This window comes from Epinephelus lanceolatus, chromosome 16 (genome assembly GCF_041903045.1).
Source record: "Epinephelus lanceolatus isolate andai-2023 chromosome 16, ASM4190304v1, whole genome shotgun sequence".
NCBI classification, from domain to species: Eukaryota; Metazoa; Chordata; class Actinopteri; order Perciformes; family Serranidae; genus Epinephelus; species Epinephelus lanceolatus.
The window spans coordinates 11,277,098-11,301,234 of record NC_135749.1 but is presented as its reverse complement, the minus strand read 5'-3'; the positions used below and the strand labels follow the sequence as shown (position 1 = coordinate 11,301,234).

General features: G+C 41.1%; 3 protein-coding genes across 3 annotated transcripts; all 3 read left to right on the top strand.

The window, feature by feature from the left end:
• Positions 1–1,652: 1,652 nt before the first annotated feature.
• Positions 1,653–8,478, top strand: gjb9b (gap junction protein beta 9b). The gene is made up of 3 exons (XM_033636603.2): positions 1,653–1,798; positions 6,275–6,752; positions 7,249–8,478. The coding sequence occupies exons 2-3, from the start codon at positions 6,363–6,365 to the stop codon at positions 7,675–7,677; spliced, it is 819 nt and encodes a 272-aa protein (XP_033492494.2). The 5' UTR covers positions 1,653–1,798; positions 6,275–6,362; the 3' UTR covers positions 7,678–8,478.
• Positions 8,479–9,915: 1,437 nt separating this feature from the next.
• Positions 9,916–17,385, top strand: pef1 (penta-EF-hand domain containing 1). Its single transcript, XM_033636118.2, has 5 exons — positions 9,916–10,027; positions 12,547–12,775; positions 13,996–14,151; positions 14,691–14,834; positions 15,004–17,385. Exons 1-5 carry the CDS (start codon positions 10,007–10,009, stop codon positions 15,231–15,233), a joined length of 780 nt encoding a protein of 259 aa, XP_033492009.1. The 5' UTR covers positions 9,916–10,006; the 3' UTR covers positions 15,234–17,385.
• A 2,234-nt stretch (positions 17,386–19,619) lies between these two features.
• Positions 19,620–22,872, top strand: smim12 (small integral membrane protein 12). The gene is made up of 2 exons (XM_033636544.2): positions 19,620–19,691; positions 21,803–22,872. The coding sequence occupies exon 2, from the start codon at positions 21,831–21,833 to the stop codon at positions 22,101–22,103; it is 273 nt and encodes a 90-aa protein (XP_033492435.1). The 5' UTR covers positions 19,620–19,691; positions 21,803–21,830; the 3' UTR covers positions 22,104–22,872.
• Positions 22,873–24,137: the final 1,265 nt, after the last annotated feature.

Genomic DNA, 24,137 nt, shown 5'->3' with positions numbered 1-24,137 from the left:
TTTTGGGTGTGTTTTTGTTTGATATGTTTGCTGACATCAGCAGGCCCATTACAGGTTTTCTTTTAAAAATGGCATACTGTAATTTCCCCTGTGTTTTCTTTTACTTTCTATTCCAAACTACTGTTTAGATATTTATCAGACTTACATTTTGAGCAGGCTCAGAAGGAAGACTTGACATTTTTTTTGTCTTTTTGTGCACTTAAAATCATCACAGTGCACAGTAGTATGGCAGGAAATGCAAGTTGATGACACTAAGTGGGATCTAAAGGTTAAGGGAACAGTTCACCCCTGATCAAAAAAACATAGGATATTTTTTCCTCTTACCTGTAGTGCTATTTATTAGTCTAGAACTAGTTGGCACTCGGCTTGTGATGGTCAAAGCACCAAAAAAAAATGTTGGAAAAACTCAACAGCAATATCTCTTTCCAGAAATCATGTGTTACTCAGATAATCTGCAGACTTTTCTTTGTACCGATCACAGACTGTATAAAAAATGGACCTAGCTACTGAGACGTGACCCACTGTTTTGTGGACACCTGTTTTGAAGCCTTGAGTTTGGCATTTCCGCTGTTGCCATGTTGGATCTTTGGAGCCAGAAGTGACCATATTTGAAGGAGAGGGTGGAGCTGCGGAGGAACAAGGGGTGGATATGACTCATAGACTGTGGCTGTGTTGCATCGCAGAAAGTTGTAACCTCAAGCGTATGCGTAACTTTAAGCCTTATAAAATGTGAACAGGTTAGTTATCTTAAAGTTAGCTCCCGTATAGCCATGAATGTTGAAGTTAGACCAAAACCAGGTTGTAAACGTTTTTATTTCTGCACTCAAGTTGGACATTTTCACCGTGGGAGTTTATATGAATTGACCCACAGTTGGAGCCAGTCTCAAGTGGCCATTAGAGGAACTGCAGTTTTTGGCACATCTCCACTGGCTTCATATTTTAACAGCTCAAACTTGAAGGATGCCATTAATGTTTACATCTTAATTTGTCATGAGCATGAGCCTCTCATCCATGTGTAGATGTACATGCTTTTTGGTGTGTTGGTGCGTTTAACAGGTGTAGTTCTATAGACAGAAAATAGTTCCTACATGAAACTGCTCACAGCAAGGTCCATGGATTATCGTGAGTAACCAGGTCGTAATTTCTGGAAAGAGATGCTTCTGTTGAGTTTTTCAAATGTATATATATATATATATATATATTTTAATATATATTTTTTTAATGTTTTTATTTTTCTGTATGGCCAGTATCGCCACCACTTAGCAACTCAAACAAAAACAGTACTACGGGTAATAGGAAAAATTATGCACTTTTAATTTTGGGGTGAACTGTTCCTTTAAATACCTTAAACCTAAGCATTCTCACAAACTGATGTGCATCAGTTTCATATCATATACAACACTATACAAGTCTTCCATCTGTCTGGTTACCACCTGCCTGTTGCTTACCTTTCCTTTTGGTCTAACTCATTATCATCATTTTCCATTCCTTTGTCCAACTGACTAGTACAGTTTCCTTTCTCTGACGTTACCTCTGTCACTTCTCTGTCTTCCTTCAAAAACATCCCGAGGCAGGTCTGCTCATGCAAAACAAGCCAAGATTGAAACTGCCAGTGTGTGAGAGTATGTGTCAGTATGCGATGCTCCACCCGTCCCTCCCATTCCCGACTCTTCCAGCTGGTCCACACCTCAAAGCCAACCCCCTCAAAAATATCCAGGTGAGACTGTCAGTTAGCATCCACACGAGGCCAGCTGGGGACAGGAAAACTTGTCTATTACACTGCTTCTCTGTGTCTAAGGTAAGAGACTTTATCTATATGTGTAGGGAGTGTTAAATCAAGAAAATACATGTAATGTAGATACATTTCAGTTTCATAACAGATGAATACTAGAAAGGATTCAAGAGGTCAAAAGATAGTGTAAGAAAAAGGGACACTAAAAGGGCAAGAACATTGTTCATTCTGTTTCTTTTCCATCACGCAGCGAGGGAAGATCTTGTATGTCAAGGAAAGAGTTCAGCCCCGGTGCATACAAAAGAGTGAGATTTGTAAAGACAGATAACTGGAAGCAGTGCGAATAAAACTATACATGGATTGCTTGTGCTTTACTCCTGCGGTTGGTATGTGTTACCTTGAAAAAAATGGAATAAAGTCAGGTTGAGGGTGAGAAAGGCGAGATGTGCGAATGACAGGGAAAGACAGAAAAGCAGAGCTGGGGAGAAGAAAAGGAAGGGGGGGGGGGGCTCACAGGAGAACTTGAACCCCACCTTATTAGCCAGGAGCGCTGACTCATACAGACAATGTAGACTTGGTGGATAGAAAAGTATTTGCAACTAGCTCAACCTGTAGAGCAAGTCGCAGTCAAGGATCTACGCTGCGTCAGATGAGGCAGTTATGTACACAGGGAGCTAGATAAAGCTGTAGACATAATGGAGCTCTGCCCTGAGGATCAAGGGAATTTAAACAAGTGTAAAGGGGTATTTTCTAACTATCCCTGCCCATAATACTGCACCTGTTTGTGTGATGCTGAAAATGTGTATGGTCACTTAGAATCAAAACTCTTGCACATTGTGTTAGACTCTTATATAAATCCAGGATCCCACACTGGAGCTGTATTTGCATTGCACTGAGTATGAATATTTTAGAATCAAATGCTTCACATAACCTGAGGATTCTCAGTTGAGAAAGCATAATACTACGTCTCGTCTGTCAAAACAAAGAGAAAGACAAACACACGGCAAAGAGATAGACGAGGCCGCCTGCTGTTGGCGGGGAAGGCGACATTGCAATCTAGAGCAAATAGGAAAACAAATTGTGGTCCAGCTTTGCCATCTCCCCGAGACAAGATATACTGTTGTCTCTGAGGTTGTTTTTATTTTCCCTATCCGGCGTGAATGTCACCTCAAAGTCTGTGAATGTGTGAGTGTGCTTTTTGTATGAAATTGAGGGAGAAATCTCCCTGATAAATGTTCTATATGTTAGTGCGAAAGCGACAGATGATTAATACCACTGGTTGTGTTATCCACTTAGAAGGAGAGGTAAAGTGCAGGTAACATCAGCGGTGATTGAAAGCGTCTGGCTTTCAGTAGCCCATGTTGTGATTCTGAAGGCATTCAGCGAGTCTTTTTATGCCGTGTAATTTAATAGTCAGGAATGCTGGATGAGAGAGAAAATAGCAACTAATTTGACAGCTCAATATGTCTACAGTGATGTCGGAAAAGCAGGAGGGAAGTGTTTCTGAATTCAAATACTCTGGATTAGACGAGACAGAATTGAAATGGAACAGTGGACAGCGGGGCTGTTATCCAGCTTGTTCCCTGTCAGGCCGTGAGCATTCATCAGAATGAGATGTAAATGCATAAGAGGAACACTTTTTTTCTGTTGCTGAAGAGAAATCTTCGACCCTCCTTGTGTTTACACTTACGTAACAAAATCAAATATGGATTTGAAAGATGTTTCCACCCCTCACTCGACAATGACTCTTTTTAAGCACTCATTCTGCACATGCATGCACACACCTACGTGCAAACACTTCATTTACACACCACCAAACCTCAGAGAGACAAATGGGAAGAGGAAACACATCGAGCCAAAGAAATCTGGAAGCACACCCACACACAGAGAAACACAGAAACCCAGCTAACTATGCAGGTCATCCATAACAGCTCCATCTTTAAAGTCTGCACACGATCGCACCATTAAATCCGCATGGTGTTATTTTAACTAAAATCCCCTTTCTGTCACAGAGCACAGGTCCCGCAGTACCATCAAGGCATGCTTAACAATCACAAATGAAATGCTATCCCCTAACAGTGCTTTGAAGAAGCAAGACTGCAATAGGCACTTGGGATTACACAGATGGCTGTGGCGGCCTGATCAGCCACACTGTTCAAATAGCTGACTAATAGAGTTGAGAGTGTTGGTTTGTCTTTTCAGCAAAGGGAGGCTCCGATGATGACTCACTCATTAATGTATAAGGAGGCGGTTGTAAAAAAGGCAGCTCTGTGTAAAGACGGATCAGCTATGACCGGGAGTGTGTTTGTGAAAATGATGTGTGGTTGTTTTGTCGCCTCCCAACTGATCATCATTTCAAAATTGCTTTTTTGTTTGTCATTGTTTCTTCAGCTTCTAAGTGCGGGGGAGTGACACAATAGGAAAGTGGTAATATCTTTTTGCAGTATTGCTATAATACAGTATTACTCATATAAATAAAAAAACAATATGAAAGTTGAATTGATCTGAAAATGGAAAATTTATTCGATAATTTTATTAAAACACTTTTGTATTTTGTCATTAGTTGTGTCCTTTATATAATTTGAAATCAACCAGAATTGCCTCTTTCCCACGTCGTCAAACATTGTCACTTTGTCACAGACACTGGCATCTCATATAGACACACAGTTACCCTTTACACATCTGTATGATGCACAGCTGTAAAAGCATTAGTATGTTGGCATAGATACAACAAACAAGGTGACAATGGTGGAGGCTGTAATAATGTACTTTTTAACGGAAGCAGCATTGCAGACAGTGGTGGTCTGTGAGGCCAGTAATTTCATTGCAACAGGTGGATGTTCTGCCATTTTCTGAATGTCTTTGTGATGTCCTACATTCGTATCTCGCTTGAACTTCGCTACGCTGCCCCCATGATCTCCAGTGGTACTGCTCCGTTTTGTCCGTATACGTGAGCTTTTGGGAGACGTGTGCAAATACAGACAAAAAACAGCAGAGTACGGACTGAGGGCTTTGTCCGTATCTGTATGTAGCTAACGTTGAGCATAAATAAGCCATAACACGTGGTTAGGTTCAGGAAAAAGATCATGTTTTGGCTTGAATAAGATTGTTACGTAACATAATGTGACATAAGTATGTCTGGTGAATTTCATTAAGACACTGACGGCTTCCTTTGGTGTTGATATGATAAAGCATCAGTATTTGATGCTCTGGGAATGAGAACAGGTTGGATTACCCTGCGTTAGTGATAGCATTGTTGATGAGACAGCTAAAAATGTCTAAAACATCAAAGAGCCCCTATTTTATATGTCAGGCTCAGTTTACATGCATGTACCATTCAGTCTGTGAAAACACTAACCCTTTTTAGATAGGAGTTGTGCAAATTTGCAGGAAAGCCCAATCAGTCTTTTTTCAGCATTGGCAGTATAAAAACAAATTCGGGGAGTGCAGCAAAATGCCGCCTACCTACTTTTGTTTATACAGAATGTGCCTTTTTCAGGGCAATGGGGGACGTGAGCAAGTAAAAAAACGTGTAGCTCAGCGCGTGACGTAAACAGTGACGTGGGAGGGAAGCCGCGGCTGGTCAGTCCTTCGGCAATTCTCTCGTAAGTTGGCCCGTTCTTCACCGTCCCCGTCATCTGACGGTTAATGGCCTCTTTGTTTGCTAGGACAAGGAGGGCGCGCAATTCCTTGTCTCCCCAGTTGTTCATCTTTACAGTGTCTGTCAGGTTTGTGTTTCCCTCTTGCTACTAGCTGCTCATTCCTGCTATCAGCTGTTTCCTGTTTATCCACCGCCAGTGGCTCGCACGTGCGGCGTCATCAACAGCTCCTCCCACAAGTCTTCAACAGCCCCTCCTGTTGCGGAAGGCCGCCTCGGTCTTTTTAAACTAAAAGGGTTCCACCAATATGTCTACCCTACAAGGCGGAAAATTGGGCACCTCGGATCAACTTGCCAATCCGGCTCTGTGTGTCTAAACGTTCGCAGCTTGCCGGCAAAACAGCTCAACATTCGTGGAAAATCTGGCAGTGTAAAAGGGGCTAATATAATATCTCTTGGGGCTGTGGAGGAGCTTTGTTGAATCAGAGGAAGCTACCCTGATGATGTCACAGTGGTGTCATCAAGGTTGTCAGCTTGGACGTGACAACAGCAGATTTAAATCAGAATGTCTGGATTATAAACTGGCAGTGTAGAGTTCGAAAGATGTGGGCCTTTGTCAGGCAGGAAGGGTGTAAAAAAAACGACACCATCTGATTGATCCGGAATTTCACACAATTTGAGGGACTAAATTTTAGGATATCTTAGCTGCAGCACCGATTGTGACACGTCTTTGTAAAGCTGTCTCTCTCAAGTCGTCCAACTTAAGGGAGGTTCATTATTAAATCACTTAAACTTTGTTGCACTCCTTACTTCATAAAATGAAATAGATATAAAAAGAAGAATGTGCACTGCTCTTTATCTAATAAATGTAAAGAGAGTTTTTCAATAAGTTCTTGAACCATTATCCCTTTTCTAATCTGCTTTGTCTTTCTTTCACTTCTCAGGTTCATCTCATCCCACCTGGTCTCCTGAGGAGCTCCTTCATCCCCCTCAGCCTCCTCCGTCCCCTCCTCCACCTCTAAGGCAGCAGTCATGAACTGGTCTGCGTTGGAGGCCCTCCTCAGTGGGGTCAACAAGTACTCCACTGTGTTCGGCCGCGTCTGGCTTTCCATGGTCTTCGTCTTCCGGGTGATGGTGTTCGTGGTGGCAGCCCAGCGAGTGTGGGGCGACGAGAGCAAAGACTTTGTCTGCAACACAGCCCAGCCAGGGTGCAACAACGTGTGCTACGACTACATCTTCCCCATCTCCCACATCCGTCTGTGGGCCCTGCAGCTCATCTTTGTCACCTGCCCGTCGCTAATGGTGGTGGGGCACGTCAAGTATCGTGAGAAGAAGGACATGCAGTACACCGCCTCGCACAAGGGCGCCCATCTGTATGCCAACCCTGGGAAGAAACGTGGGGGTCTGTGGTGGACATACCTGGTAAGAACAGAGGATGAAAGTTTATTTCTGGCCTCGCTGCAGACGTCACATGCGAAAAGCAGACACAGCTGTGCTTTGGCCTCAACCAGACCGAATTAGTCATAGTTAGAAAATGTCAAAAATAATTGCCATGGACGAGTGGCTATGCACAAAAGGCAGGAGAAGACATTTGTGTAATTATGTTTGATTTGTTTTGTCCTGATCGCAAGAAAAAAAACCCAGCTCTGACAGCTTATCTTGCACCTCTTGGCCCAATCACAAACAAGTTTCACCATCACTTCAAATGAGACAGAAGCTGTATGAGAATCTTTATCTTTTTTATTATAGATCCTGCATTAGGTCAATTATCTTCCTTCATTTATTATCTCAGACTGGCGACTGAAAAATTGCATAGATCTTGTTTGATGGATGGACAGGAAAATTGACTTTTGCTTCATTTATTTTAACTTCCTGAAAAATGTTTCTCCCAGTTTAACCCTCATTTATTTTCCAATAGGTGAGTCTGATTTTCAAGGCTGGCTTCGACGCTGGCTTCCTCTACATCCTGTACCACGTCTATGAAGGCTACGACATGCCCCGCCTGTCCAAGTGCTCCCTGGCGCCGTGCCCCAACACGGTGGACTGCTACATATCCCGTCCCACCGAGAAGAAGATCTTCACCCTCTTCATGGTGGTCTCCTCTGGTTTCTGCATCCTCATGTGTATCTGCGAGATGATTTACCTCATCTGCAAACGCATCCAGAAACTCATCAAGAGGAAAACCGAGGCGGAGAGGAGGTTGTTCGCAGAGAATCACGAGATGACGCCGTTGGCAGCGCCCAGGTCGGAGTTCAGGTCCCAAACGTCAGTCAGAGTGGATCCTACAGTCTCTATCCAGAATCTCAGTAACATCAAGGAAGAGGAGGGGCCATCTCAGAAAAAATGATGAACAATTGGGCGGCGGCCATGTTGAAAAAAAACTGAGCAAAGTACTGAAGGGGCTATTGCAGGCAAATGCATTCATCAGACTCTGTAGAGAACTGCTGCTCAACACCAAAGAGATATCCATCAAATTCAGGGATTTCTGAGGCAGCGTTTTGTAAATATTATCATGTCTGCAGGAACGCACACCTTATGCATGCAAATTAATCCCTCAAAAGGGAGGATTACAGAGGAAGTAAAAGGGTTTAGAATATTTTTTGGAATTGGTTTGTGTGTGTGTGTGTGTGTGAGTGTGTGAATGTGTGCATGTCTGTGTTTGTAATTGTATTTTTTGGACAGAAGTACACAGTATGTTTAAGCTGTTATACCAAGTACTTTGTAAATAGAAGTATAAAATGTTGAAAGACCCCAAGTGATGTAAATACTGTACAGTTCAGAGAGCGGGCCCTCTCCCTGAACACACACACTGCCCTCTAATAGATAAAACAAAACACAACAAACACAGAGCACTTCCTGTCGGGTTGACGCAGTAATTGGAAGAAATCACTTGAAGGTTTTTTACTCTCAGACATGCAAGATGAAGAAAATGCTCTTTACTGTTCAAGAGTTACTCCTGTTGATATTTTGTGAATTGCTTAATGAAGGTATGACGCATGTATGAACATACCATTGAAAAAAAAATACACAAATGTTTTTATACCCACAAATTTGGATTTTTTTTTTTGTAAATGAAGACTCCAGATGATATATTTTATTTTTTTGTATTTATTGTTGATATCTACAAAGTTATTTCACTGTCAAAATATTTCCGAGTAAGTGTCCTTTGTTCTTTTCGAAAAACCTTTTCAGGGTTATCATACGTGAAACAATCAGCAATCAGAATCAGCTTTAATGTTTCGAAGTATGTGAACACACGTATGGAAATTTGACTTCCGTTTTGAGTGAAGTCGATTAATTTGGGACATTTTTTGGTAGATTACCAAGGATATATTCAGTTGACTACCTCAAGTGTTACTTTAAGTGCATGATATGTATCTTTGCTATATTTCTTTTAAGAAAATAAGTTGCCAAGTAAAACACTTAAAATACTTTGAAGTAAAATGCAAAATCAAATCCAGTTATCAGTTAATATTGTCACCTCAGTTCAAGGAGAACCCAAATGCAGGTACAAGCAGGTAGGCCTAACTAAGAGTCCATGAAAGCAGAGGCAAAACTAAACTGAAAACCAACTGGGAAAATACAATGAACTCAAATCCACCATCCAAACAGAACACCAGGGAGGGAACGGAGCAGGGAATGACACCAGGAACACAAGGGTGAGAACAGGAATGACACATGATGAACCCAGATGAACTGACAAAGAACAAAAGGAAACACACAGGTATATACACAGAAAACTACTCACAAGAGCGAGACACAGCTGGGGTAGGACGACATGGGCAAGAGGAGGGAAATGGAGATTGGCTTACAACTAGGGTGGAGCAGACAAGACTAACACAGAACAGGTGTGAAAGGAAGACTCTGGGAACAGCTGGACTAATGAGACTTGTGTGACAGAAAACAGCCGGGAAAACACACAATGACAGGATGTAAAACCAGACACGGCACATGAGGAGAGAATCTACAAAATAAAACACATGAATGAATAATATGAAACAAGGAGCACAGACAGAAAACTCCAAAGCAAAATCCATAGGGTAACAGAATATAAACAAACTTAGGATCATGACAAATATTTAAAGAACTTCAAAATACTTGTATGTGTACATTCATTACATTGATATAAAGCTGATTCTGATTCTGAATTAAAGTTGAGGGTTCATGTCTGACTGTAAAGATACAAAATGGGAAAGGACACGATATATTTTGCTACAAAAAGTCAAAATAAAAATAAATGCATTGAAATAAAACAATAATTAAGCATTAATACAGTTCCCATACTACTGCATTGTGCATTTTATTTATGTTTTATGAATATAGGAATAGTATAGAACTTATAAAACTTGATGAGATTAAAATAAATCCCTTAAGAAGGCCTATTGTGAAGCCAAACCTCCATTATACTCTCAGTTAAGCCGGTGTCTATTGCATAACGACACAGTTAAGTGACTAACTTACAAAGTATTGGGTTGTCATGAGAGTGACGGACACAGTGATTCACACCTCTTCGCTCTGACGTCATCGCCTTTCCACTCTGCCGTCCAATCAGGAGCAGGAGACGCGGGTGCGGCTGTGACGGACCCGGAAATGCACCAATAGTTAGCCCGAGTCTGACGATGCTGTATCCGCCTTCACGGCTGCTGCCTTGTTGAAGGAAGTAAAGTCTGTCAAACATGAGTTTCCACCACGGCCAGGTATCTATATATGTTCATAAAAATAACATGTTGATATTGTTAAATAGCTGTACTACCTGTTTTATTGCCTCGACGTAACGTAACTAATGGTTTATGACGTAGAAACACAGGTAACGTTAGCCATTCATTTGTGTGCTAAGGGTAGCAGTTAACAATGTAAACTGTTGCTACATGATAACATCAGTTAGTAGCTTACGATGATTATGTTGAGGTGTGTTTTGCTAACGTTATATGAGTTTAAACCGCGCTAACATTGCTGGTGTTATAGTTTAACACTGTGTGTGTACATGTTTTTAACTTAACAGGGTAGTCTGTCTTATTTATTGTTAACTTGTGGCGATGTTTTTGTAGTTTTTCTGAGCAAAATGTCCCTAAATGACGTAGTTTGAGTGGCGGAAAAAGTGTTCACATCTTTGCTAGCTAAAGTAACATTATCTCACTGTAAACACATTAGTCATACGTTTAAAATGTTTACAGGAAAGTACAGAAGTAAGTCAGCAAAACGTTAAAGTAATAGTCTTGAAAATGACCTCCTCCAGAATCTTATAGTAAACTTACAGTTGGATTATTATGTATTAATTACGCAAGAAGCTTTGATAAGTTTAATTGAGCTAATTTTGGCTGCCTTGAATCCAGGCTACATGATCCTGTATAATATTTTAAACTAATTACCTGTAGGGTTGCTGTGGTATGAGATTCTACGGTACAGTAACTGTCTCTGAAAATATTGTCAATCAATCAGTTTTATTTATAAAGCCCAATATCACAAATCACAATTTGCCTCACAGGGCTTTACAGCATACGACATCCCTCTGTCCTTAGGACCCTCACAGCAGATAAGGAAAACCCTTTAACGGGGGAAAAAATGGTAGAAACCTCAGGAAGAGCAACTGAGGAGGGATCCCTCTTCCAGGATGGACAGACGTGCAATAGATGTCGTACAGAACAGATCAACATGATAAATTAATAGTAATCCGTATGACACAATGAGACAGAGAAAGAGATGGAGACAGAGACAGGACAGACGGTAATGACAGTAGCTTACAACATTAATGAAAATAATAATATAATAATAATTACGGCTATTGTGGTACAATATGTTGTTGGTATATAATAATATATGATAGTATATGTATGTGACAATAATCATATGTGTATAATGACAGTAGAACTATGACTAATGATAACAGCAACAGCAGGAGGCATCTGGCAGGACCACGGCAGCAGCACAACCACACACGTCACACCATCCAGGCACCGCTGCGATATAAGTTAACCTGAGGTGACAGTGGCGCACACTATCACAGTATCACAGAATTTTTATTATTATAAGTCAAAATGACCCTTAAAGGAATTAAAAAGGAACGGTTATTTTTGGTTGAACAAACGTTTTATTACTATAATTGAAACTTGAAACCATTTTGTTAACAGAGGTATGTGTAAAATTTCTACGGTTTAAAAAATAACTAAAATAAAGGGGAGACTCTTCATCCAGTTGCACTTTTTTTCAGTATCGTAGATGAGCAAATGTACACGGTATGATAATGATAACTGTCAACTTTTGCATCACAGTATACCTTAAAACGGGCACATGGCTGCGCTGCAACCCTAATTATATGTTTGTAAGTGTTATCTTAACCTGCATGTTAATTATATATGTAGTGAGCTACAAAGAATATTTTCCTCTGAGTTGTAGTGGGGTGCAAAGTATAAGTATATAGTATCTCAAAAGTGCATTTAAAGAAATAATTCACCCACAGAAAGACCATTTGTAAATCTATTATTTAGCTTGTGTTACCTTGAATTCTTGAAGAAAACACTGTTTTTCTCACATGCCTCCATGGAAAAAGGAAACATATTGATTTATTATAGATTGGGACCACGTTCAACAACGCAAAACTAAATCAACACGTGTTTTCAAACTCTCACACAACCTGTGCAGTATAATCCAAGTCTCATTTATCCAGTCGTATGCTCAGTACTTCCTAAACACATGAATTTTCACGAAACCTGAGTATTGGGGTCTGGCTTTGAAGAGAGTATAGATAAGATTCACTTTCAGTTTAGTTTTAAATTATAAGGTTTTGCTGACAATTCACGTGTTTTGAAGTACTGAGCATAAGACTGGATAAATGAGACTTGGATGATACAGAGTGTGCACGCAAATGTTTTGATTTAGTTTTGCTGATGTTAAATAGGGTCCCCAATCAATCATTAAATTAATATTTTCACCATTGGGGGGCATGCGAGAAAAAAACATTATCCTTGCAAATTGAAGGTAATACAGCATGACTAATTGATTTACAAATGGTCATTTTGTAGGTGAGGTATTTCTCTAATTACAGTGCTTGAGTAAATGTATTTAGTTACCTTGCATCACTAGGCAGGGAGTATTTAGCTCATGTGTTTTTCATCTCACAAAAGAGGTTGTACAAGGATCCATCTAGCCACACACAGCCCGTTTAATATCTAGCACTGATCATACAGTTTCAGTGACCTTCTCTTGTGTGTCACTGTAGGGCTATCCAGGAGGAGGCAACCCCCAACCAGGTGCTCCATACGGGGGAGGCAGTGGTCCATATGGGCCATATAGTGCCGCACATCAAACAGGAGCTCCTCATGGTGCTTATGGGGTCCCAGGTCAAGGAGTGCCATATGGGCATGGACCAGGGAGTGCCCCTGCCGGGCATTATGGGGGTTACGGGGGACAGCCCCATGGAGGACCTTACGGGCACCATGCCCCTGCAGGTAAATATCGGCCGAGACTGGAGCTTGCTTCTGCGGTACCTCTGCCTGTGGGAGGCATATTCTGAACACGGAGAGACTGCAGATGGGTTCTCATTCCCTTTCTTCATTGCTTCCCCCTCATTTTCTCTCCTCCTCACTCTCTGGTGGGATGACGGATAGAAAATGACTTACGTTCCCAGACAGTCATGTAGAGACAGGGTTCAGTTTGTGCCCCTCAGCAGGATTACACGGCTGGAGTCATGACTCCGGTAATACTGAGTGAGGGCTAAACAGAGTACGAGACAGATGGGTAAAGAGTGTGCTGTGTGTGTGTGTGTATATGTGTGTGTGATTACACTGTTTCCAGTAGCAGCTCAGCGTAAGTCAGAACCTGAAATCCCATGTTGCTATCACTCCCCACAGGGACAGACTCCATCAGGGTCTGGCCTCAAGTGTCACCTGTCCCTTTCTACCCATTCATTTTCCTGACAATCAGCCCTCCCTCTGCTCCTCCCCTCATCTCACACTGTATTTTCTAACATCCCCTTTCTCTTCCACCATGTATTCAGGTAATGGCCTCTTGCCCTGACACTTTCTCCCTCTCACTGAAATGACTTGTCCTCAACCCTTGACCCTGCAGCTGCAGTTTTTTGTTGCTGTGTTGTTTTAATTTCTATAAGCAAATACCGTAACTGCATATAAAACCGTCTTAGTTATAGGAATTATATTTGCCATGTCAGTGCTACACACAGTTTATGTTATGGTCATTATATATTGTGCTTTTTTCCCAATCCAGTGCCTTCTAAACGCCAAAGCTAAAAGCCTGAGTCAAGCACAGATGTATTCTTTTTTATGATCAAGTTTCTGCTTGACAGAGTCAGCGCAGTTTCAACTGTCAGACAGCAGGAGCGTGTTTCTTCATCTCTCAATAAATAAGTAATTGTTTTGCATCGGAACGAGGCAGCCGCTTCATTTCCAAGAACCCTCTTCTTTTTCTTGGCTCTTCTTCTATTTCTCTTTTCATATCCATTACCCCTCAAAGCATGAGAGCTTCAGTGAAATAAAAACTGGGAAAAAAAACCTAATGATGGGAAATAATAAAGGGAATAAATCAAACTCGTTGGCTCAGACAGATTGAAGAAGTAGTGATGGAAACAAGAGCATGCTAAGAAAACAATCACGGGCACCTTCAGAGTCAGTCTTCACCATCTTATTACTGCTCTTATTTCCCCTCTCTGCAGGTAACATCCCTCCTGGTGTTAACCCAGAGGCATACCAGTGGTTCCACACTGTCGACACGGACCACAGTGGCTTTATCAACCTAAAGGAGCTGAAGCAGGCTCTTTTCAACTCCAACTGGTCCACTTTTAATGACGAGACCTGCCTCATGATGATCAGTAAGTCATACAGCTGCAGCGAGGTGCTCAACAGTGTTAATAAATCGGTGTTTGAAAGTGTTTCTTCAGGCAAAATGACTCAGTGTTTAACTATGTAAGATACTGTTAGTGATCTTAATTGCTACAGCAAAGAGCAGGAAGAGGTTATTTAGGAAAACAAACAGATAAGGGCAGGGCAGAGAACGCTGGCTCCTTTTATATGTGTGTTGCCCTTTAAATCTCTCAACCTTCTGAATATCTTGTGTTTCTAAAGGGAGACATTTAGGCAGCCTGGAGTCAGGCTAAAAAACGGTACCTGTTAGTCTCTACATTCCAGTTGTGTTTGCAAAGCAGGGACTCGTGTTCCATTATCATAATGACAAATGTGTGACTCTTATGGGCTACTTTTAAACAACACAAGAGGATCCATGATGATCGACGACGGGATCGCCAGAAACATGCTGAAAATGTGCTTCACATTTTTGCCCTGTTTTAAAAGAATGCGGATCTTTAAGTGAAGAAAACTGTGTGAACGTGCTGTGCTTTGTGTTTCCTGTTAGACATGTTTGACAAGACGCGGTCGGGCCGAATGGACCTGTTTGGCTTCTCAGCACTGTGGGACTTCATGCAGCGGTGGAGAGCACTCTTTCAGCAGTACGACAGGGACCGCTCAGGCACTATCAATGGTGCAGAGCTACACCAAGGTATCCCCAGTTGTGTGTGTGTGTGTGTGTTAAAGTTGAACAATTAACAATTATATCCCCCACAGTCCTACACACTGGACCTTTAAAACCAAAATGAAACCCAAGACTTTCAGCAGAGGAAAAACAAAACTAACTCCGACCTTGTTTCTCTTTCCTCTCCTGTCCCCAGCCCTCGCTCAGATGGGCTACAACCTGAGTCCCCAGTTTTCCGAGACGCTGGTGCGACGCTTCGCCGTGCGAGGCGCACGGCCGGGCATTCAGATGGACCGCTTCATCCACGTGTGCACCCAGCTCCAGAGCATGACGCAGGTCTTCAGGGAGAAAGACACGACCATGACAGGCAACATCCGCCTTAACTATGAGGATTTCCTCTCGGGGGCCATCACCAGGCTCATGTGAGCCTCATTCCACTGGCTATTCCCTCAGCACTGTGGATTCACAGTATCATTCCATGTTCAGGTCATATATTACTCAATGCTCTACCATAAGTGCCCCTACCTGTTGGTATACATACAGTATATCAGCCAGAACACATTATGCCATGGCTTGTTGCTGTAAATAGATAAAGCCTTACACCATGCACTTGGATAAAGTTCAGCAGCTGTTATAAAGGCAGCTGAAGCCTTTACTTGATGGCTTATCCTTCACCAGGGGTCAGCAGGTCACAGTCATAATCTTACCATACATGCCTTGATGACACAAAGATTATTGTTTACTAGTACCAGTATTTGATTGAAATTCTGAATAGTTTAACTGAGATAACAGGAGAGCTTCTGTTTACATGTGAGATTTGCTGACAGTCATTATCCTGTGAATTTGCTCACATGCAGCATTAAAGAGTTACTTGAGTATTTTTCAAACTTTATCCTATTTTCTCAAGTTTTTGTGTCTAAGGGTGTTTTCACACTTGGTCCTTTTCAGCCCTGAACGACCTCTGACGACTTTTGCACATATGTGAACACTCCAAGAGAACTCAGACCCATAACCATACTCAGAAGGTGGTCATCTGGTGGTTCATCTGAAAGCGAGGGGCTTCATAATCAAGTGCCAGGTCAAAGTGAAAAAAATAAGCTACGTCAATATATTTCATAATATTTCAAAGAGGACTGAGGGTCCGTCAGAGCTGAAGTTGACCAGATAGAGAACTGTGTCCTCTTTGAATTCAACTGTGAGTCTTTTTTCTGTTGGTCCACTTTTTGGTGCACTTGAAGAGGACTGAGTTCAGTTTATTTAAAAAGGACTATATGTGAAAACACCTTAAGTGACCGATGAAAACAACATTTTGTGAACTTGGTCCAGTCTCCAGTGGTAAAACAGGCTGCAGTTTGACCACTCGGGACATTTGTGCACTGTCAGTTGATGTCCTCTAAAACTTGTTTTTGCCACTGACAGGCTCAGATTGTGTCTAACAGCATTATGGAAAGGAGATAGACCTGCTTTTCATGAGTAAGATCCTTTTAGTTTAGCTAGACACAGCCCTGAAATAATTGCCAACAACCTCACCAGACTCCATTTAAATCAACAGTCATTTTGGGGTGTATAGAAGAAGCATGTTTTCACATCTAACTGGGTGAATTTAGGGTTTATTTACCAAACCAGAGTTGGTGACTGTTGGAACTGCAGAAAGATGAACCAAGACAGTTTTTGTGAGTTGTATTTGGTCTTGGTTGACTTTTAAAGAAGTATGTTTTACAATGGTAAAATTACTGTTCATTGAAATGGAGTCTGGTGTGTTTGGCAACTGTTTCCTCATTGAACAAAAAGGATCTCACACTTCAACAAAAAGCTCAGTCTCAGTAGGATCCTCTCTATAATGTTGTCAGACACTTTGAATAATAATCTGAGCCCCTCAGTGGCAAAACTAAACACTTCAGTGGATGTGAAATCACAGTGTACAAATGCCCCATTTGGTTATATTGCAGCCTGTTTCACAGCTGCCAGCTGCAGCCTTCTCACTCAATACTGGACTTCAAAAACTGTTCCCATTAGTTGCTTCGACACAAAAACCTGGGAAAATTGGCTCCAGGTTGAAAAATACCAGGTACCCTTTAAATTATTCCTATGCAACCGCCTTTTAAATGTATGTATATCAGGAAATATTCAGCATTTCCAGAGTGTATTCCCATGCAGTGGTTGCACATTGTTTCGAACATTGCTTTATATTGTATGTGTGTAATCAAGCTAAACAGGGCCACATTTTATAATATCAGAAATATTACACTCTCACATTTAGTAGGGTGTTGCTGGTAAAGCTCTGCCAGTAAGTGTTGAGAATGAAAGAAATTTATTTTAGTTTTTGCTAAGGTGTACCTCCGTTAGCGAGTTTTAAATAAAAATAAATAAAAATAATAATAATAATAATAAATAAAATATCTGTGGACAAAGGAGAAGAGACCCAACAGCACGACAGTGTGTTCCCTGTAGTGAAATGGGATTTGCAGTGATGGTGGGGCCAGTACTTTGAGAGATGATACACTTGTGTTTTGAAATCAGTGAATATGCCAAAATGGTCCTAACTGCCAAAAACAAATAAATGCTTTTTTTTGTCACATTTTGACTGATTCATATTCTTGTACTTAAATGGAGGAAAATCACGTCAGAATTGATGTTTTATCTCAACTAAAGTGCAGTTGTTACTGTAGTTTACTGTATTTTTGTTTAATATCAGTCATGGCAAGTTGAAATCCAAACCCTACTCATGACCCCTTGAACCCAAAATGCCCCAAATCAGTGACTAATCCCTCCCTCGCAGGCCAGATTGGCTGCACAAAAGAGCAAAAGAGCCCCTGTCTTCCCCTTCCACATCTGGCCCTTCTATCCCTCACCATCTGTGACTCTGCTTGATCGCAGTCCGTGTCAAGAGTCCTCCTGCTCCTCCTCGTCTCTTTCCAAACCAGAGGCAATCCATCAAATTCTCTGGTGCATCTTTTTTGGTCATATCTCTCATCCGTCTGCTCCTTACCCCCTCACCCTCCGCCTCAATCTGAGGCTAAACTTAGCCGTCCCAGGTCCTCCACTCTCCCTCCCGTCTGACACATCACCTGAACACGCATGTGCTTTAGTGTCTTGACCGCTGTCTAAACATTGAGTTTGGGGACCAAAAGTGCACCACGCTTGTAGGTTTCAGCCCTCAGAGAGAGCCTTTTCTGGCTAATGTGATTCAACAGTAATTTAACCAAAGTCCTGATTGTCATTTCCTGTGTAATGAGGAAATTTCCCACCACTGACCATGTCTGACATCTGTAATTAACTCGGGCAAATAGAGCAGGTCTGCGGGGCTGCGGTTAGTGAGGATGTAACGCTTCACTCTGTCAGCCCCGGTTTGTGATTGAGATTGATAAGATGGTTGTATTTTTACATAAAACTCTTGGCTAGTGCAGCTCTAAATCTCATTTACTAATGAACAGGAGCTGATGAAATAATCCTGGCGCTGCTGAGGTTGCTGGTAAAGCAGAACTGGCACTAGTAATGTTTTCCTGCAGGGGGGATGAGCACATTTCACTTTATCTGACAGCACTGATCAAATGCCAGTTCTGGCAACTACAAGATGGACAGCATAGAGGGAGGAACTGCTTAAAAGAATCATTTGGAAGCGTGAAGCATAATCACCCACACAGAATCCTGCTAATCACAATAATTTGAACACTCATTTGAAGTCGTAGCATATTAATACAAATATAGCTCTGTGTTTTAAACTCTCTGCCTCTGCACAAATGACCAATGAGTCAGAACTGGTCATCGCTCCATGACAGGCTGCATTCCAGTCGCTATGGATCAGCCCCGCATTCTGCATGCTATAGTTTTGAGCCTGGGAGCTGAAACATTAGTGTCATCAATCATACGGAGCCTCGCAAAGAACACTTACCGATTCACTACCCAGAAACTACAGTAGCATATTTTCTTCCCCCTACAGTCAACGCTGCAATTTATGGCTTCCCACCGGGTGGCTGAAATGTACACAATTTCTCTGCATCCCTCATACGCAGTTAAAGTAAACAACAGCAAAACTTCTGAAACTGTTTGTCTTTATACAGCGCACCAAGCCTCTGAACGTGTATCAGTCCTCATATGCCAAGCTGCGCTCTCAGAACTAAAAGAAAAACCATCTTTGCACTTGAGAGGTTTGTCATCCAAGAAAGGTAGCTCACGCCTCGTCAGCGTACGACAACGCTGGTGACAGATCTGTCAGCCTTTCATGAGTATTCCCCAAGAGGAGGATTTTTTTTTTTTTTTTGCAAGAATGCCGTCGTGGTTTGATCACAGAGAGAGATGGTATTTGTGAGGCTTCCAGTCAGGGAAGGGACAAACATGCATGTATGCACGAGCACAGTTCCTCTTATTCATAAAGCAGATGCTTTTAGGTTATTTGATTATGAAGTATTAAACTGTTTTACAGCTTAATAAGATGTGGGAAACCTTTGTGTCAGGTCTCAAATGATACACAAACAAGAAAATTACATTATAAATGTTGCAATGTTATATTAACATACTATATAACCCAAGTAGTGCATCACTGAGTCTTTTTTACTGCAGTGAGTCCACATTTTAATGATCTTAAATTGAGTATACATGTATTTATAGTTAGTGTATATAGTAAGTAATGTCAGGTGTTATGCAATTGGTACCTAAAAGAAACAAACAAAAAATGAAATGCATATTTTGGCATTCCTCATCTCAATGTAGTGTCCTATTTTGACCACTAGGCGGTGCTAAAACATCGAGGAAAACACAGTTACAACCCTCTTCGTTATAGCAGAGCGAGGCTCATCAGCCAATCAAGTTCAACCAGGAAGTGACAGACTGTCGCACAGATATTGCGTATATCTCCACTGCTGCACCAAAGTGCTAACGGTAAAGGTGAGTGAAGGCTAATGAATGAAACTAATGTCATTTTCAAAATATTAGAGCGATATAAACGCCACACAGACTCTTGTAACAAACATGGCGGATGCAGCTTTTGAATGTCACCGCTCGGACTGTGACGTTACTTATTAACTTACCTGAGTGTAGCCGGTTACAAGCAGTTTCGTGTCGAGACTTCTACGCAATAACGCCTGTTACATAATTCAAAACTCAACGATAGTCCTAGGGAAATAAATACGAAACATTTTCTCATATTTTAACATGCCTCACAAGTTTGTTCCCGCCACGCTCCTCGCTATCGGTTGGTTATGATAATGGTTAGCCGGCGCCATGCCAAACTCCATAGCAAATTTGACCATTTAATTTTTGTTTGTTACGTACAAAGTAAACCACACGGTGCCAGACATAAATAAATGCTCTTTCAGAATTGAGGAGAACCTCTTTCCAATTCGGCAAGACAACAACACAACAATAAACGCATTTTGTCATAGTTTTTTAACTTGTACGTTGTAAACCATGTCTGAAGTTCCCTTGAGAGAGCCCAAGTTAGCATTAACGTTGACATAGCAATGCTAACGTTATGTTGGCATATGTTTAAGCTGTTAACATCTTTGTTGTTTGTCTTTGGACTTACGTTTTGGGCTGTTTTGCTCGTTTATTCCGCCATTCGCTTTGTAAACTACATGTTGTTGGTTGGGGCAAAGCAAAGGTGAGGAGGGCATGAGAAGGACAGACAGGCCTTGATGTCTGGTGTCTGACTGGCGTCTTGCTTATGTTATAAATACACTACACTAGATTTATACTGTATGCATGTGTGGACACTGTCAATTTCAGTCATCCCAGGTGTTAACACTACAAATCCAGCTGGATTATTTTCATGTCTAATAAAGATTATTATGCCCTCAATAGTTTTGATATGATATTAAAATGTGACACACTTTCTCTGCAGATTTCCCCCCTTGTGGTTAAAACCTGATGGAAGACAAAATGACATTTTTTAATATACTGTCTTGTTGGTAACAGTGTGTTATTAAAGTCAGTTACATGTTGGCACTTGTACGTAATGCTCTGTTAGGTACATTTACCGTAAAACTTAAATTAAAAGCCCAGTTCCAGTAAAACTTTTTACTAGCCTGGTGTGGCTGCACATTTTGACAAATATACGCCTGTCTCAATTAGAGGCCTGGTCTGGTTGTAAAGCAGCTCATTTTTTTTAATAGAAATTCTTCAGATGTATAAAACTGGGTTGTTTGCTACTTCAAATTAGGTGTCCATTGCTTGATTACGTTGTAAGTTAATCATACTCCTTCAATCCGTTATGGTCCTCGGATCAAAAAACTAAAAGAGTTTTTCATAAAAATGAGTCCAAGTTGTGAGTATTGTTTTCACAGGATAAAGTGGGATTGTGTCAGTTAGGGCTGCAATGATTAGTCGACGAATCGATGACTAATTTACTATTAAAATAATTGGTGACTATTTTAGTAGTCGACTAATCGGTTTGAGTCTTTTTTCATAGAAAAGTACTATAAAAGTATCCCAAAATACTCTTATATGCAGCTTCTTACGTTCAGATATTGGCAGCTTTACACACTCTCCCATGATGGTGAACTAAAACCCTTTGGCGTGAGTACGAAACAAGACATTAAATGACATAGTTTTTGGGTTTGGGAGAGACAGACCGACATTTTTCAACATTTTAACACATTTTTCGATAAAATGATTAGTTGACTGATCGAAGAAATAATCAACAGATTAGTCGACAATGAAAATAATTGTTAGTTGCAGCCCTAGTGTCAGTATGCCTCTATGTATGATATATTATCTGAAGTCTAATTTTTTATTTAAATAATATTCATATGGGTTTAAATTTGGTTGTATTTCCCGCTCTTTCCCGCTCTTTGCCGAGCAACAGTTTTGCGTGAAATGAATTAAAGGCCTGTCCCATGTAGACACCTGTCCCGAATATTTCAGTGATTTAAGCAAATAATAGCCCAGGCTATTAGTTGAAGTTTTCTGGTAGCTACATTTTCCCTCTTAATATTGAATTACACTGTGATCAACTGTTAATGTAAGTTAAAACACAATTATGTTTTTCCCCTGTTGAGCACCCGGGAGCCAAAGCGGACTGCAGTCATGTGGCCTGTAGTTTGGACGGCGGTACGGACCTATGCCCCTTATGTCACCTTCCCCGTGGCCTTTGTGGTGGGAGCAGTGGGCTACCACCTGGAGTGGTTTATCAGAGGGACCCCAAAACCTCGGGAGGAGGTGAGCATCCTGGAACTGAGGGAGGAGAGGAAGCTGCAGGAACAAGAGGGTATGGACAGCACCCAGGTGCTTAGCCTCAAAGAGAAACTGGAGTTCACACCTAGAGCAGCTCTGAATAGGAACCGGTCTGAGAAGAGCTAACCTGCGCTGGCGTGAGACACTTGCGATTACCCTTTCTCAGCAGGAGGATAATGCAACGGGGCAACAAGGGTGAACCAGAAGGCAAAAACACCGTTTCCTCCTACTCACATGAGCCATACATCCTCACTCCTGCATCAGCTTACCTGTGTAAAAACACAATTTGGACTTTTATGGAGTCAACTTTAGCTTTTATGTGCTGGATGTGATTCTTTGACCTTCCCCTTGGTGTCACACATAAAGCCTGTTCATGCACTGATCAACAATTAAAACAAGACACTATAATTAAAACACCCTTAAATACGGACCCAAGCTTTGAACTGATGACATGGTTTGACGGGCATTGGTCATTTTCTGTTATATTTATATCTAGTTGTGGTATTATGACACAACTGTTGTCTTCGCTGTTAAATCACATGCAAATGATGCAAGAGATGACAAAGATGCAAATCATCTTCATGTTCCAAGTCTGTAGAAAAGCATTTCTCCTTTTAATCATTTCTGTATGTTGAGAAAGGACATCTGATTGTGAACATAAAAGCGGAGGAAGAGGAGAGAGACAGGTCTTTGTTCTAGTTCCTTTTATCTCATGTAACCTTTGATGGTATGTGACAAAAGACGCCAACAGTGTGGGAGGTTTCTCAGGAAGTTTAAGCTAGTTAGTCTGGAAAATCTACACAATACTTTCATTTTAGAAAGTCTGGATGGTTTGCACACCAAGTTTTAATTATTATGAAAAATATGATGAATAAAGGAAATTTGTTTTCTGAAAGTACATGCTACTGTGTGATATTTCAGTTATCGCTGGCAGTCGTCTCAGAGAATTCTCGACCTCACTGTCTCTCTCCTACTGATGATTTCTTCTAACAAAGTAATAAAAGTTTCGGTTTTTGTCACGCGTTTCAGCAGCATTGTTTCACATTCAGGTCCAAAAAAAATATCTGATCCCACTTGATTATGAAACAGTGCTGCAGCCAAGGACAGAACGAAACATCAAAGTCAAAGGAAGGAAGTAATGACTCTGCTCATTCTGCTTTAAGGAGGAAATGATTTTCGAGGGAGCGCAGTAGACAAAGCAATGATAAACGGGGAAACCGCCAACTCATTGACCTTTTGGAGTCTGACTTGTGGACGTTTCAGTGTTGTGCCTCTGGTATAATATGAAATGATAAAAGTCACAGACATAGTCACAAGTGTTTTTAAAGTTAACCAATCACCCACACATGAAGTCAATTTCAGATACAAATCATTCTTATATAGTAGGTATGATGGTTTTAGATGAGAAGTTGTAGGTTATTGAGAAATCATTACAATCTGTTAGGGCAATTATTACAATGTAATTTCCACTATTGATAGTTACACATCTATTTATGATAAAATACACAAAATTAAATGGATATTCTTTAAATAACAACCCTAAAAAAGACACCTGTTGAATGTTCGAAGGTTAATCAGGGTGTTTGCAGGTTCTTAAGAAGTCTTAAAACATCTTAAATTCAGTTTATACATTTTAACCATTTAAATAGTCAGGTCTTAATTGTCACAAACATTTTATCAAATTTATCCATTTTTTTGTCAAAATTAGTCCTGCTGTTCTGTTTCAAAGTCCACATTTCTTATGTTATTAATCTTTTAACCTACCACTGAACCAGGGACGATTGCTCTGAGACAACAAGGGAGGCCGAACTTCCCTAAAATTTCATAGAAGAAATGGGCAAACATGCACTATTGAATTTACATTAAAGTAATGATTCACATTGCATTAAATGTGCGCTAGGATGCGTTTAACATCATGACTATGATGCTCAAATATCAGCTGTTTATCACCGGTTTTCAAACACGACCCCCTGTCATACATTCTCGTGTCAGCATGGTGGACACGGAGCCTCCAAGCATTCCTATGAGACAGCGCTGAGCAGGTTTTTTTCATGCAGCAAAGCGAGATGGTCATTGGATAAATGCGACAAAATCGTCACTTCCAGGGAGGCTCAGCTTCCCTGGGACCTAATGGAGCGGTAGGTGGGAGAGGACGCTCGG

Coding starts and splice junctions, on each gene's coding strand:
- gjb9b (XM_033636603.2), top strand. CDS start 6,363: ATGAACTGGTCTGCGTTGGAGGCCCTCCTCAGTGGGGTCAACAAGTAC. Junction 6,753..7,248: donor GTCTGTGGTGGACATACCTG/GTAAGAACAGAG, acceptor ATTTTCCAATAG/GTGAGTCTGATTTTCAAGGC.
- pef1 (XM_033636118.2), top strand. CDS start 10,007: ATGAGTTTCCACCACGGCCAG. Junction 10,028..12,546: donor TGAGTTTCCACCACGGCCAG/GTATCTATATAT, acceptor GTGTCACTGTAG/GGCTATCCAGGAGGAGGCAA. Junction 14,152..14,690: donor GACCTGCCTCATGATGATCA/GTAAGTCATACA, acceptor GTTTCCTGTTAG/ACATGTTTGACAAGACGCGG.
- smim12 (XM_033636544.2), top strand. CDS start 21,831: ATGTGGCCTGTAGTTTGGACGGCGGTACGGACCTATGCCCCTTATGTC.